A 12,993-nucleotide genomic window follows, 5' to 3' on the forward strand; every position below is an offset into this window, starting at 1 on the left:
ATTGAATTAAATATTTTAAAACTGGATTTCATTCTTGTGTGGGTGAAAATTTTACCAACTACTGTTATTGAAGAACAGTTTATTGTTGTTTCTGAACTCTTTAATCCTAGCTGCCTTTGTGGGTTAACATTTCTCAATATCAGGCAGCGATCATATCTAAAACAGTTTAAATCTCTTCCTATCTGTTAGGCATTCAAACAACCACTGTTCTCTTTGATGCACCAATAACCAGAGAGATCTGGCCTTGGCCCTGCCCCTGCCAGTCTGTTGACAAGAGGCCATGATGTTAGTCCAATAACTGCGTACATTTCTGGACTAGTTGATTTCAGAAACCGTCTTGGCTTGAGAACTTTGTCTCTTGATGTCTGTGTATTCAACTATGCTTGTGTGTGTTGTATTTTTCTCTTCTTATAGATTCAACGGCATTATTGTTATAGTCCACTTTTTGGAAATAATTTACAGGCGTCACTATATTTTCTTCCATTACAAATGATGAAAAAGTACTTGCAAAGGGGCTCATCTTCCCCCTAAATGGCATTCATAAGTATGGCACTCTACAGAGTGAGAAATGTAGAGAGATTGGAAAATCTAATTCATTTTTCAAAGAACATCTTTTATGTACCAGGCTGGTGACCAGATGCTGGGGCGTTAACACTGAACGAGTCCCGTCCCTCGTGAAACTTACTGTCTAATTTCTTTTTACTGAGCTCAGCTTAAAGTACAGCATGAATATGAGTACTAAAATTATAGTACTTTGCAAAATACTTTAGAAATTGGTAATTGGAAGGTTGAAGCTCTCAAAATTAATATTAACAGAATTGTTCTTGGGAGCAATTCAAGTAGTATTCTTCATTTACTGATTTACTGGTTCTTGCTAGTCAGTTATACCAAGTGTCATATATGAATCAAGATATTTTAAATGTTCTCAAGGTATTTAATAGCTTTTTTCTTCCTGTTAAAAGGGAACTTAAGTACTCCCACGTCCTCTGTCACCTCCTACAATTGCAGAAGTACCACTTTCTACTTGTATTCTGGATCCTGTCCCCTCTCGTCTCCTCAGGGCTGTCCCTGCAGTTATCCGCTCTCTCTTGCATCGGCAGTTTCTCTCTCACGACTGGATTGGTCTCATCAACATATAAAACTGTCAGACTGTCTTAATATAATCCTTCTGTTCAAAAACCCTTGACCTCACATCCTCCTCCAGCTACTACCCAATTCTCTGCTGCTCCCTTTCACAACAAAACTCCTTGAAAGTGCTCTGTGTGATTGCTGTCTCCACTTTCTCACCTCTCATCCCCTCTTCAGCCACTGCACTTGGGCTTTTATCCCCATGACTGCCGAAACAGCTCTTGTCAAGGTCCTCGAGGACCTCTTTCTTGCTAGATTGAATAGATAATTCGCAGTCCTCATCCTGTGAAACCTTTGGGCAGCCTTTGAACCAGCTGACCACTCCCTTCTTGAAACACTCTTTTCTTGGATTCCGTAACACTGCACTTACCTGCTTTGTTCTTAACTCATTGGTTATTAACTTTCAGTATTCTGTATGGCTTCCCTCCTTTGCTTAACTCTCCTGAATGTTGGAGTCCCCTGAAGTCTACCTTTGGCTACCTTCTCTATCCTCACACTCTTCCTAGGTGATCTCAACAGGCCTCATCTATGTGCTGATGATACTAAATCTTTGTCTCTAACCCTGACTACTCCGTGGACTCTCAGACTTGTGTAACCAACTGCCCTATTTGATATTTCCGTTGGTATAATAATAATAATAATGAGTGATTAGCATTTATTGAGTGTTTGTCGTGGGCCAGGCAGTATTCTGAGTGCTTCATATGTATTACCGCACCTGATTCTTGCTCACCCTCTGAGGTAGCCACTACTATTCCCAGGCAAGGAAACAGGTATGCGTCGAAGCAGTCGGATATCTAATAGGTATTGTACGCTTACCATGTCCAAAGAGTCCTAATTTTCTTCTCTCTCCTTGTTACAGAATGACTCTGCCATTTACCTAGTTGTTTAGGCCTAAAATTTAAGCATTATCCTTGATTTCTCTCTTTTATTCATAGTCCAAATAACTCATCAGCAAATTCTATCCACACCTCCAAAATACCTTAAATCTAACGACCTCTCATCAATTCTATCACCAACCCCCCAGACTTACCTATTATAGTCCTTTGACTGGACTACTCTTGTGTTCTCACCTCAGTGAAGTTTGTTCTTTACACAGCAACTATGTAGTCCAAGTGTAAATCAATCAAATCTTATTTCCTCTCTAAACCTGTCAGTGTCTCTCTCCCTGCCCTCCTTCCTCCCGCACTGCTGGAATAAATCCAGATTCCTCACTGTGGCCAACAAAGCCATACCTGATCTGGCCTCTGCTCAGGGCTGCTTCTCCCGCGCCATCTCTTCTCATTCTCGCTCATTCTGCTGCAGAGCCATGCTGGCCTTACTGTCTGTCATCCCTGCCATGCTTGTTGCTGTCTGCGACCTTTGCACTTACTATCAAGCTAGAATACTACTCCACCTAGATCTTTATGTTTGTCTGTCTTTTTCTCATCATTTAGGTCTAAACCACGGTTCAGCAAGTTTTTTCTGCAAAGGCCTAGATGGTCTCAATTGCAACAACTCAACTCTGCTGTTGTAGTGTGAAAGCAGCCACAGACAATACTTAAATGAATGCGCGTGGCTGTGTTCCAATAAAACTTTATGGACGCTGAAATTTGAATTGCATATAATTTTCATGTACACAAAATATTCTTTTGATTTTGTTCAACCGTTTAAAATGTTACAAACCATTCTTAGCTCATGGACTGAGCAAAAACAGGTGGCAGGCCAGATTTGGCCTGTGGCCCGTAGTTTGCCAGTCCTTGGTAAACCATCACCTTAGGGAAGCCTTTCCTGACCACCCCAAGGACAGTGAAAATAGCCCCCATAGCTAACCCTCATCAATCCTATTGCCCTAGTTTCTTTCTTTATTTGTCACATGTTTATTTTCTGTTTCCACTAGATTGGAGCTTCATGGGGCAGGAATTTCATCAGTTCTTCACCTGTGTCTCCTTAGAGTCTAGAACAGTGCCTAACAATACTTAGTAAATACTTGTTGGGTGACTGAATGCCAATCACAATGAATTATGGCTGTAGACTGCTATCTGGTCTCTCTTTATTCGGTCTCTTTCCTACTCTAATTCTGTTTGTGTGTGTGTGTATATATATACTGTTTCCAGAATAAACTTCAAACACAGTTACACCTTTTCTACATTTGAGAACCACTGGGAGCCCCCTGCTGTTTATTGAATCAGGTTTGACCATGGCATCCCAGAATTTACAAGGTTCTGATACTTCATTTGTCTTCTGTCTTGGCCCTGCTGTGGCTACTCCTTTCCAACCAAAGCAGTTTTTACCAATCCTTTCATCGGTTTTCCACTTCTCCGCATTAGTCCTCCTCCCATTTATTCTTTTTTTTTTTTTTTAAAGATTTTATTTTTCCTTTTTCTCCCCAAAGACCCCCGCTACATAGCTGTATATTTTTACTTGTGGGTCCTTCTAGCTGTGGCATGTAGGACGCCGCCTCAGCATGGTCTGACGAGTGGCACCATGTCCCGGCCCAGGATCCAAACCCTCGAAACCCCGGAGTGCTCGAACTCAACCACTCGGCCTCGGGGCAGCTGCCCTCCCATTTATTCTTAATCAGCCGTTGTCCATGATCTATTTCCTTCACAGCTGCATTCTTAAAACTTTTGCAGGTTGTGAGCCTCTTTGAGAATCTGAAGAAATCTGTTGTGTTTTTCACTTGACAGATGCCCGTATAAACACAGTTTTGCCTGTGATTTCAGAGAAAATTCTAAGCTTACTCCTGCCTGTAAACTTTTCAGCAACTAAATCCTTGCTGAGCTGCTTTCCCAATGGAAGAGAATCCCTCTCCATTGTGCTTTGTATTCACTCCCCCCCAGTGCTGACCCCTCCACCCGTCCCTTCTCCGTTTATTACTGCTTTGCTTTTGAGGAGTTTCAGTGTCTTCTTCCCTGCTGCTGTGTTCCCCTTTGACATATAAACACATTCAACTGAACAAATACTACTCCCCAGCTAGTCTTTCCCTACCTGTGCCCTCTCTCTCCTTTCCCAGATAACCAAGTTTTTCCAAAACAGTAGTCTATGCTTATTTCCATTTTGTCACTTTCTAATCACACCTCAACCCACTGCAGTTTGGCTCCCCCTGCCTCTAACACTGCAGGGAAATCAGCCTTGCCAATGTCACAGGCGGCCTCCCAATTTTGAGATCCCGCTGTATCCCAAGCTTCAGTCCTTACCCAACTTGACCGTCCCTTGATGTGTGTTCTTCCATTGACTGTTTTGTACTTACTGTGCAAGCTCCTCCTCCTCGGCCATTCCATCTCCTCTCCTCGCTTGGCTTCCCTTTCCCCTGTCTGTTGTTAAGTGTAGGTATTCCTCAGGGGTCTGCCATCGGCCCTCCTTTTCTTTCAGTACTCTCTCTCCCTGGGAGATCGTGGTTACACGTATGCTTTCAGCCTTCATACGTTCACTGAATCAAATGTGTTTTCTCCAGATCATTATACCTTACACCTTGGAGAGACATTTCAAATTCTCGTGTCTGAAGTGATCTCCCTTCTCACTCCTCTGAACCTGTCTTCCTGCTTGTATTCCCAATCTTGGTAAATATCACCATAAAAGTAATCAACTGAAGCCGAATACCTGCAAGTCTTTGTTGATTCTTTCCGTTCCCTTAACCTTTATGTCAAGACCTTGTCCATTTTGCCTCTGTCTATGGACTCTGCCCTTTGTCTCAGTCCCCGGTGCCAATGTAGTCATTTTGTGACTGTTCTTCCTGCCTCTGGTTTTAAAGGTAGTCTCGACTTCCCACTGCTGTCATGGTGATCTTTTGAAAATATAAATCCAGTCATGCTTCTCTCCTGCCTGAAAGTATCACTGACGAGCTGTAGTCTTCAGGATGAGGCCCACACTTCCTTGAGGATAAACTTCAAACTCCTGAAGGCATTTAAGACATTTCGTGATCTGCCTCTGCCTTTTCCCCTCATGTCTTAGCCCCCTTTCCCACATCAGCTAGGGCCTGGGCCATACTGGACTGTTTGTGATTTCACTCCAGGCCATGCTCTTTTGTACCTCTGCGCTTTTGTATGTGTTATTCTCTCTGCCGGCACTGTCTCCCCCTCACCCTGAGTTATCGCCCTTCAAAAGTTAGATTAAGTTGTCATCCTTTCTGCAATGACTTTCCTGACCCTTTCTCCTTGACTGGGTGAGTCGCCTTCTGCTCTGCTTCCACGTTTATTCCTCTAGCATAGCAGGCAGCACACTGTATTCCCTTAACTTAATCATCCGCTCTTGACAGACTAGCAAGTCCTTGAAGGCAGAAGCTGTCTTTTATCTCTGTCTACAGCCCTTAACGCAGAAATGGGCTCACGTCTATTTGAATGAGTAATTGAGTTGGTTTAGTCTGTCCTACCAGCCTGAGGACATTCTCCCTATGCATTCTTAAAAGTAAGAATCATGTAGCCTAATTCTTTGGAGTCCACCAGTATTTTCTACAGTGCTATTGCCAAAGTAGGTACTTAATGTTTTTAAACAGTTATTGTATTACATTTCCTTTATTTTCATTATACAAACATTTATTGAATGCCACATGTGTGCCAGGTACTAGGAATACAAAAATAATAAGTAGGGGGCCCGCCCGGTGGCGCAGTGGTTAAGTTCTCATGTTCCACTTCGGTGGCCCGGGGTTCACCAGTTCGGATCCCGGGTGTGGACATGGCACCGCCTGGCAAGCCATGCTGTGGTAGGTGTCCCACATATAAAATACAGGAAGATGGGCATGGATGTTAGCCCAGGGCCAGCATTTCCTCAGCAAAAGAGGAGGATTGGCAGCAGATGTTAGCTCAGGGCTAATCTTCCTCAAAAAAAAAAAAGTAAACTGTCACTATCCTCAAAGAGTGAACACTCTAGAGAAGGAGACAAACACGTAAACACATTTCTAAATCCCTTATGCTAATTAAACAGTGGTAATTATGTGTGCGTGTCTTTAAAATGCAGCATCAAGACCTTGGTATTTTAGAGCTTGTAGCAGTAGACACAGAGGGAAATGTGCCAGCAGAAGTGATATCTAACTGGAATAAATTCCCAAAGGAGAAGTGTTACTCTATTTTTACTAGAGCTGCTGAGATGCTCAATATGCCTCTTCGATGTTTCTTCATCTTCTTTAGTTGTTCTTAGTAATTTTCTTTGTTCTCTTGTGGCCTCCTCATATGATGGAACCATATTTGATGGTACCAAAAATTAGAAACCTTCAAAACAGAATTTCAAACAATTAGAATATCAGGGTGATTTTGATACTGTCTGTGGTTATTGGTGTTATTTTCAATTGATTCATCAATAAACCTTTGTAGTTTAAGAAATTTGATTTTTCAGACTCTTAGAACTAAGCATTTTGGAGACAGAAGAATGCTAAGAAATGGTTGCTGGAGGGCGTGTTTGAGATGCCTACCGCTGAGGGGTTTCTTGCTGGACGGGGGAGGGGAAGGGTGTGAGCAGGGTCACCCTAAGCCTGTTCATCTGAGGCCAGAGCTGGCTGAGCTCGTTTAATAGAAGAGTTTGCAAAGTAGTTTTGGAGCCCCCTCTTAGCCTGGGAGGTGAAGAACTCCAAGTGAGTGATTTTTGCTCTGACTGTGGTACACTGGGAGGACTTTAAGGGAGGAACTAAAGCCTGTTATGTATTTTATTTGAGGGTAGTGGGGAAATGACATTGAGGCCCATCAGTTGCAGGTTTATCAGATCACTGATATCACTAGGAACTGTGTCTCCTCTAATCACTGCAGATGCTTTAGGTCTTGATTACCTAAACTCTCTCTGGTTTCTAACGCTGGAGTTGTGCCTAGTTATAAAACTGAGGGATGGAGATAGACATTGCCATCCTTTGGAAGAATTTTGAAATTTGTTGACTATTTCTCCATGAACCAAATACTAATATAAGAAGAGTGTGAACTATTCCAAGATTTTAAGCAACTATTTTACTCCAGAACATGAAATACAGAACATTTGATCCTTCACTAACATTTTAATGCGACTGGTTTTTGAAAGGAAGGCTGAAACTGTGCACCTGGCCTGTCTGCCTTAGATGCTTCTTGGGAGCAGGAATTATGTCTTACTCTTCTTTGCTTCTGGAACAGATAGCATAGAAGTGGTTTTTGAATGAATGAATAAGTAAAAGAAATAGTGCTTTGTTTGATAAGTGGTCCCAGTAGTACATAATTCCTTGAAACACAGAATTTCATGTATTTTTCTAAAATGTCTTCATTATTATGTTTTGTATGTAAACATTATTATCTGTAATACTTATCTTGGATTCACTTAGGTTCTCTTGTGGAAAAACTATGCCTATTGCTTCATCACTTACAAATACTTACAAACCAGCCACTAAAGAACTAAAATTCTGCCATTAAAATAAAAATCTTCAAATGTTAAGATATTTATGAGTAAAATAGAATTTACTAGTAAAGGTATGCTTGGAAGTTCTCAAATAACTGGTTACCCTAGAGATAAGGGTAGAGAAATAAATTGTACACATTTATTATTTCTACAATTAGATGTCACTTAGGAAGTGACATTAGATAGCTTCATTGCATTCTTAGTCACTGGGAGCTAAATGTGATTTAACAGTATTTTAAAGTGCTCAACCTGACAAGGATATTTTTCTATCTTTGGGGGGGTAAGAAAGTGTTAAAATCTTGGCGACTTAGTCTCCAAAGACGACATTGTCCGGAAGGAGTAGGTTTGATGGCTCTTGCCTGTACCCTGTCTTGGAATCTGTGCGCGTCGGAGAAAGCCACAGTGAAAGGAAAAGTATGTGTGATGAATGGCTTTTTGGGCCCAGTTCCCAGGAAGACTTGGTCATGTGTCGTGTGGTGTCTCCTGTACCCTCTCTCTTCAGGGCTGTCCAGGCTTATGAGGCCACGGTGCCAGACATGGATTTAATTGCAGCTCCTTTTGTTGTCTTGTTTGTAGACATTTTGCCTTAGCCTTTGATTTCTAGACAAGTCTAAATTGTTGGGAAGCCAATACGATTACCTTGATTACTACACTTTCAGGAAGCCCACGGGTTTAAACAGGATGATGGGAGCCGGATGAGAGGCAAGAAGGACTTCAATTGCAGCCCCTCTTGCAGCATCTCTTTCCCTGTGCGTTCTCGACTTGACTTTCCTTAGAATCTTTTAGGGCCCTTACATGGAATCGGAAGTTCAGAGTTAGAAGCCAAGTTTTTTAACATAACAATGATGGCTTTTGTTTTTGGCTAAACTGTCTGGATTATTTAAACAATGGGTACTTATTTTTTTAAGCATGGTTCAGGAAGTCAACCTGTTTTTCAAGTGAAAAGAAAGTTCTTGGAGGGAAGTATTGTCTCTATTGACTACTCTTTCTCATTCCACCTACAAGATCATAAGGAAAGAGTTAATGCTCTCTGTCATTTTGGAAAGTACTTGCAAACTGTAAACGTTGGCAGAGTTAGTTAAATTGCTGTTTGACACTCAGTAGTACTCTGTTTTGGAGCACACTGCAGTTGGGCTTATATAGTTACATTTTGTGAAAGTCTGAAATACAGAAGAGTGACTCGCTAAGGTTGCTGATAATGAACCTAGCAACGTGGATTTCTTATATTTCTTTTGAAGATTAATAATCTTTCATTACTTGGTTATTGTATGTATAGTTGCTAGAACTGTCTCTCACTGCAGCACTTGGAGCATGAAAATCATGCATTTAGCAGTGTAGTCCCCTGGTAAGTGTTGGGAATCCCCAGATGTCTTTGTGAAATGCATACATTACCAGGTTGTTCCATGAAGGTAATGCAGGAAAAGAATGAATTAAATCAGAAAATTTAAGGCTCTGAAAATGGCATCGTGTTACTTTAATAGTAGCTGAAAGAGTAGCAGATTTTGTACTGTAGATGATTTATTTGATTCCTTTAAATATTTCCTTATAGTTTTAAATTGTAACTATTGTGGGAGGAAGTTCTTTATAACTAACTGTGTGACCTTGGGCAAGTCATTTGGCCCCTCAGAGCTTCAGTTTCTAAAACCACATCAATGATAAGAACTACAATATGGATGTTGCCCTATAGTTTTCTGAGTGATTTTACATAAATTACAAAATTTACATGTATTATTTCACTTACTCCTAAAACACTCCAATAAATAACGAATTGGAGATATAAAAATAGTGACTTATCTAATATCACGTAGCCTGCAAGTGCTAGAACTGACACCCCAGGCAAGTCCTTTGCTTTTTTCAATGATGTCATGTGCCAACAAATGAGAGAATTGGACTGATCCCCACTAAAATTCCAAGACACTGTAGTTGTTTTGTCTTTTGATATTTTTTTACAGCATTTGAGGCAGTTTACCATGGCCTATTTTATTTGTCTGCTTTTTTCTCAAAGTTCATTTTAGGGTTACTATTTTAAATATCTTTTTTTCTGCCCAAAAGTACATTTAAAAATTTAACAATACTACGGGGCCGGCCCGGTGGTGCAGCAGTTAAGTGCGCACGTTCGGCTTCAGCAGCCCAGGGGTCGCTGGTTGGGATCCTGGGTGCGGACACGGCACCACTTGGCATGCCATGCTGTGGCAGGCGTCCCACATGGAAAGTAGAGGAAGATGGGCATGGATGTTAGCTCAGGACCAGTCTTCCTCGGAAAAAAGAGGAGGATTGGCAGCAGTGAACTCAGGGCTAATCTTCCTCACACACACAAAAAAATTTAACAATATGGAATTTCCATTATTGTGCTAAGAGTTTTGGATAAGTTGGGTGTTTTTTTGTAATGTTGTAGCTTACATGTGTAAACCCTGAAAATTATTCCAGAAATTTATTTAGGGTTAAGCCCCACATGTCTAAGGTTGTTCTAAGTTGTTTTAAGATGAAGAGATAGATTTTTTCTTTTTCACAAATGATGTTAATAATAAGAACTTACTTTAAATTTTATTTAACGGTGAAAGAAGAGACTGTAGAAAAAGTACTCGATGTATGTATTCCTTAAATTTAGGTTTAACACATTCTTAGAATTATGATACTTTTCAAACAAATCTCTTTGAAGGGGATAATGTCCGTTTTTTTCTTAGTTAAATACTTTAATAATTTTAGCAATCTCAGAGCAAAAACCTTTTTAGATTCTAATAAGAATTGCCCCTCACTTGCGTAGTATGCAGAGTCTTGGCCTCAAATATTTTGCTCCTCAAAAACGTTTAAATTTAAGAGCTGAACCTGCTAATGTGTCTCAAAGCTTGGGTGCATATTTTCATATATTCCTGGTTAACAAGTGGTGAAACAGATTAGCACCTGACTCGAGCTTTAAGCTCACCAGGAAAACAACTCTTCAGAAGACCCACAGATGCTGTCCACATACATGTGGTCTTTGCTCTTGAGAGGAAAATTTAGGGGGGTGTGATTGTTGGAACTTAGTTTGGGGCTTATCAGTATAAATCGTAGGTTCAAGAAAACGTGTGTTTCATTTCGTATTGTATTCTCGTTTTATGTGGATTTTGTTTCTGGAATTTGAAATTCTGTCTCTTGTCTCTTTCTGGAAAGAACTCAGTCTCTGAATCAATGAATCTCTGTTACTCAGTTTGTTTGAATAGACCATCTTTCTTGAGAACTTGTCCAAGAGAGGTTAAATCCTTAGTATTTTTTAAAGGGCAGGTTAAAAGTTTAGAGGTAAGGAGAAATTTTTGCTTTTTGCCTTCTTCTAGTATAACCTGAAAATAAGATGCTTCCTTAAGTTATTCTTGAATGCGTTTCACCCTATCTGTGGTCAGTTCGTGATCCCTTTCACCAATGCTGCTGCCCACCATTAAGTCTCTTATCACAGGGCATTTTAAAATGATGCCATAAAATGCATGTTGAGAATCTTTGGATCTCAAATGTACAGACATCACATCTAACTGTCAGTTCCTGAGTTAAGGAACTGACGATTATGGCAATTTCAGTCTCTATTAATATTTAGTAGTCAGGAGATTATGATACTGTTTATGTTATTCCTTATGTGTCTGTAGACTTAACTACTTGTTGAAAGATGTGTTTGTTTTATTGGGGCTGTATATTTCTGCCATTGTACTGATTTTCTTACTTGAATTAAAGTTGTTCTTTAATTGTTTTGGGCTGTATCTGTAGTTTGAAATTTAGGACTATCCCCTGTGTACTATGCACCAAAGATGACATTTCAATGCATTGTTCAATTACTACACAGCTCCTATTTGTCTGTAATGAAGCTGTCTGGCTGGGTCCATTTATTTCAATATGAGTTATTTTTTAATAGCCTATGAATGATGCTGAGTAATATATAGAGGCTAATTTTCCAAATTCATTTGTGTCTCCTCTGGGCATTTCTTGGGGGTATGTTCACATACATTTTTGTTTCTGATTTTAAAATAATTTTCCTTTGTTGTAGGATGAGCAGTTCTTAGGTTTTGGCTCAGATGAAGAAGTCAGAGTACGAAGTCCCACAAGGTCTCCTTCAGGTATGGCCAATGAAGCGCATGGTGCCTTTGAGTTTTGCTTGTTAAGAGACTGTGGCTTCCCCTTGCCTTCTTTGCATGTAAAAGATGGTCTTAAATACTTGGGTTTTTTGGTGCATCCTTCAGTTTCCCTCACACTAAGTAGGAAATGGCTTATGAACTAGAGCTCTATATGGGACTCCTTTCTGTCAGGCCACTTTTGGTTTATTCTTTGTTATGCTTCTCTTTGGGAACCACCTGAGGCATGGGGGGGAGATTTCCATGGAATGATCGGCAAACCTGGTAGGTAAATTGAAGATAACCTACTAAGAGCATCCTCAGATTTTATGTTTTTTGAATTATATTGTAGAACCTATAGCTTTGGGAATAACTTGGCCACTGTTTTTTACAGATGAAATTTGGTCCACTGTTGTCAAAGAACTAAAAACAAAATATTGGCACTGTACGAAACTCTTTTATCCTTGAAAGGCTGTATTAAAATAAAGAAAATAAAAATGATATGGGGTGTGTCCATTTATAAGCAATATTTGTCATTGTTCTCACCAAGAAAATATCTAGAATGTCTTGAAATTCTAGGCTTACAGCAGTTTCCTGAGAGATGATCCTCAGTGGAAATACCGTTTAATGGCTTGCAGAATTCTGTTGAGCGTAAGAGAGGGCTATGGATCTTTTGATGAAAAAAACATTCCCCATCTGTGCTGCCATTCTGACTTCTTCTGTGGTTTGCTTTGATTTTCTCTGGATAGGCAGTCTAGTTAAATATGATGTTGTTAGCCGAGTTTTTACTCTTTGACATTGACTTAGTCTGTCGTGTTTTTAGCATTTGGGTTCCGTTTCAGAGTCATCATATGTTATATAATCTAACTCAAACACCTAAGCTGACAGGTTTTCCTCTCTCAGGTGACGATGGTATTACCATTCTAGTTGGGAGGAGTTAGCCAGTTGTATCTCAGTGTCTGTGCCTTTAGAGAGAGGGAGTCTTCTCATTAAGACGTGATGAAATCTTAAAACTCCATATCAGAAAGTGATTTTAGAGATCATCTGGTCTGACCCTTCATTTACAGATGACAAAATGAGGTCCAGAAAATACGTGATGAGCATCTTTAGAACTGATTTTTGAGTTCTTTGACTGTGTTGTGGATTATGGAAGTTAGCAGCAGAGCTGGGCTCTTCTCTGTTCTGCTTTTTCTACTTGTCCACCAAAAGCTTCTTTTAAAAGTCGGATAGAAGAGGTTTTCAGAATTAATAAAGCCTTGTGAGTGGCCAGGTTCAAGTCTACCATGATGATGAGGAATCTTGTGATGTACTTCTGGGTAGGAATTTATTTTGTTAATTCACAACTCTTTCTTGATGGTTTCCTCTTAAATTTTTTCTTGGCTGTCAGTCTACCCTGAATATTGTCTTGGTGTTTTTTTTTTAAACCAGCTAAATAGGCTTCATTAGTTAAGAAATAAAACATAGTTTC

At 40.1% G+C, this 12,993-nt stretch overlaps 1 protein-coding gene across 7 annotated transcripts in view; it reads left to right on the forward strand.

The window, feature by feature from the left end:
* Nucleotides 1-12,993, forward strand: part of KMT2A (lysine methyltransferase 2A) — an 80,703-nt gene that overhangs the window by 13,211 nt on the left and 54,499 nt on the right. For 6 of the 7 annotated variants that reach the window (XM_046685072.1, XM_046685071.1, XM_046685073.1 and 3 more), the window contains one exon: nucleotides 11,462-11,531. The exons of the other annotated variant lie outside the window; for it this stretch is intronic. In XM_046685072.1, the coding sequence (XP_046541028.1) occupies nucleotides 11,462-11,531 (70 nt within the window). The remainder of the gene's footprint in view (nucleotides 1-11,461; nucleotides 11,532-12,993) is intronic. 7 annotated transcript variants of the gene reach the window in all.

Source organism: Equus quagga, chromosome 14 (genome assembly GCF_021613505.1).
Source record: "Equus quagga isolate Etosha38 chromosome 14, UCLA_HA_Equagga_1.0, whole genome shotgun sequence".
Lineage (NCBI taxonomy): Eukaryota > Metazoa > Chordata > Mammalia > Perissodactyla > Equidae > Equus > Equus quagga.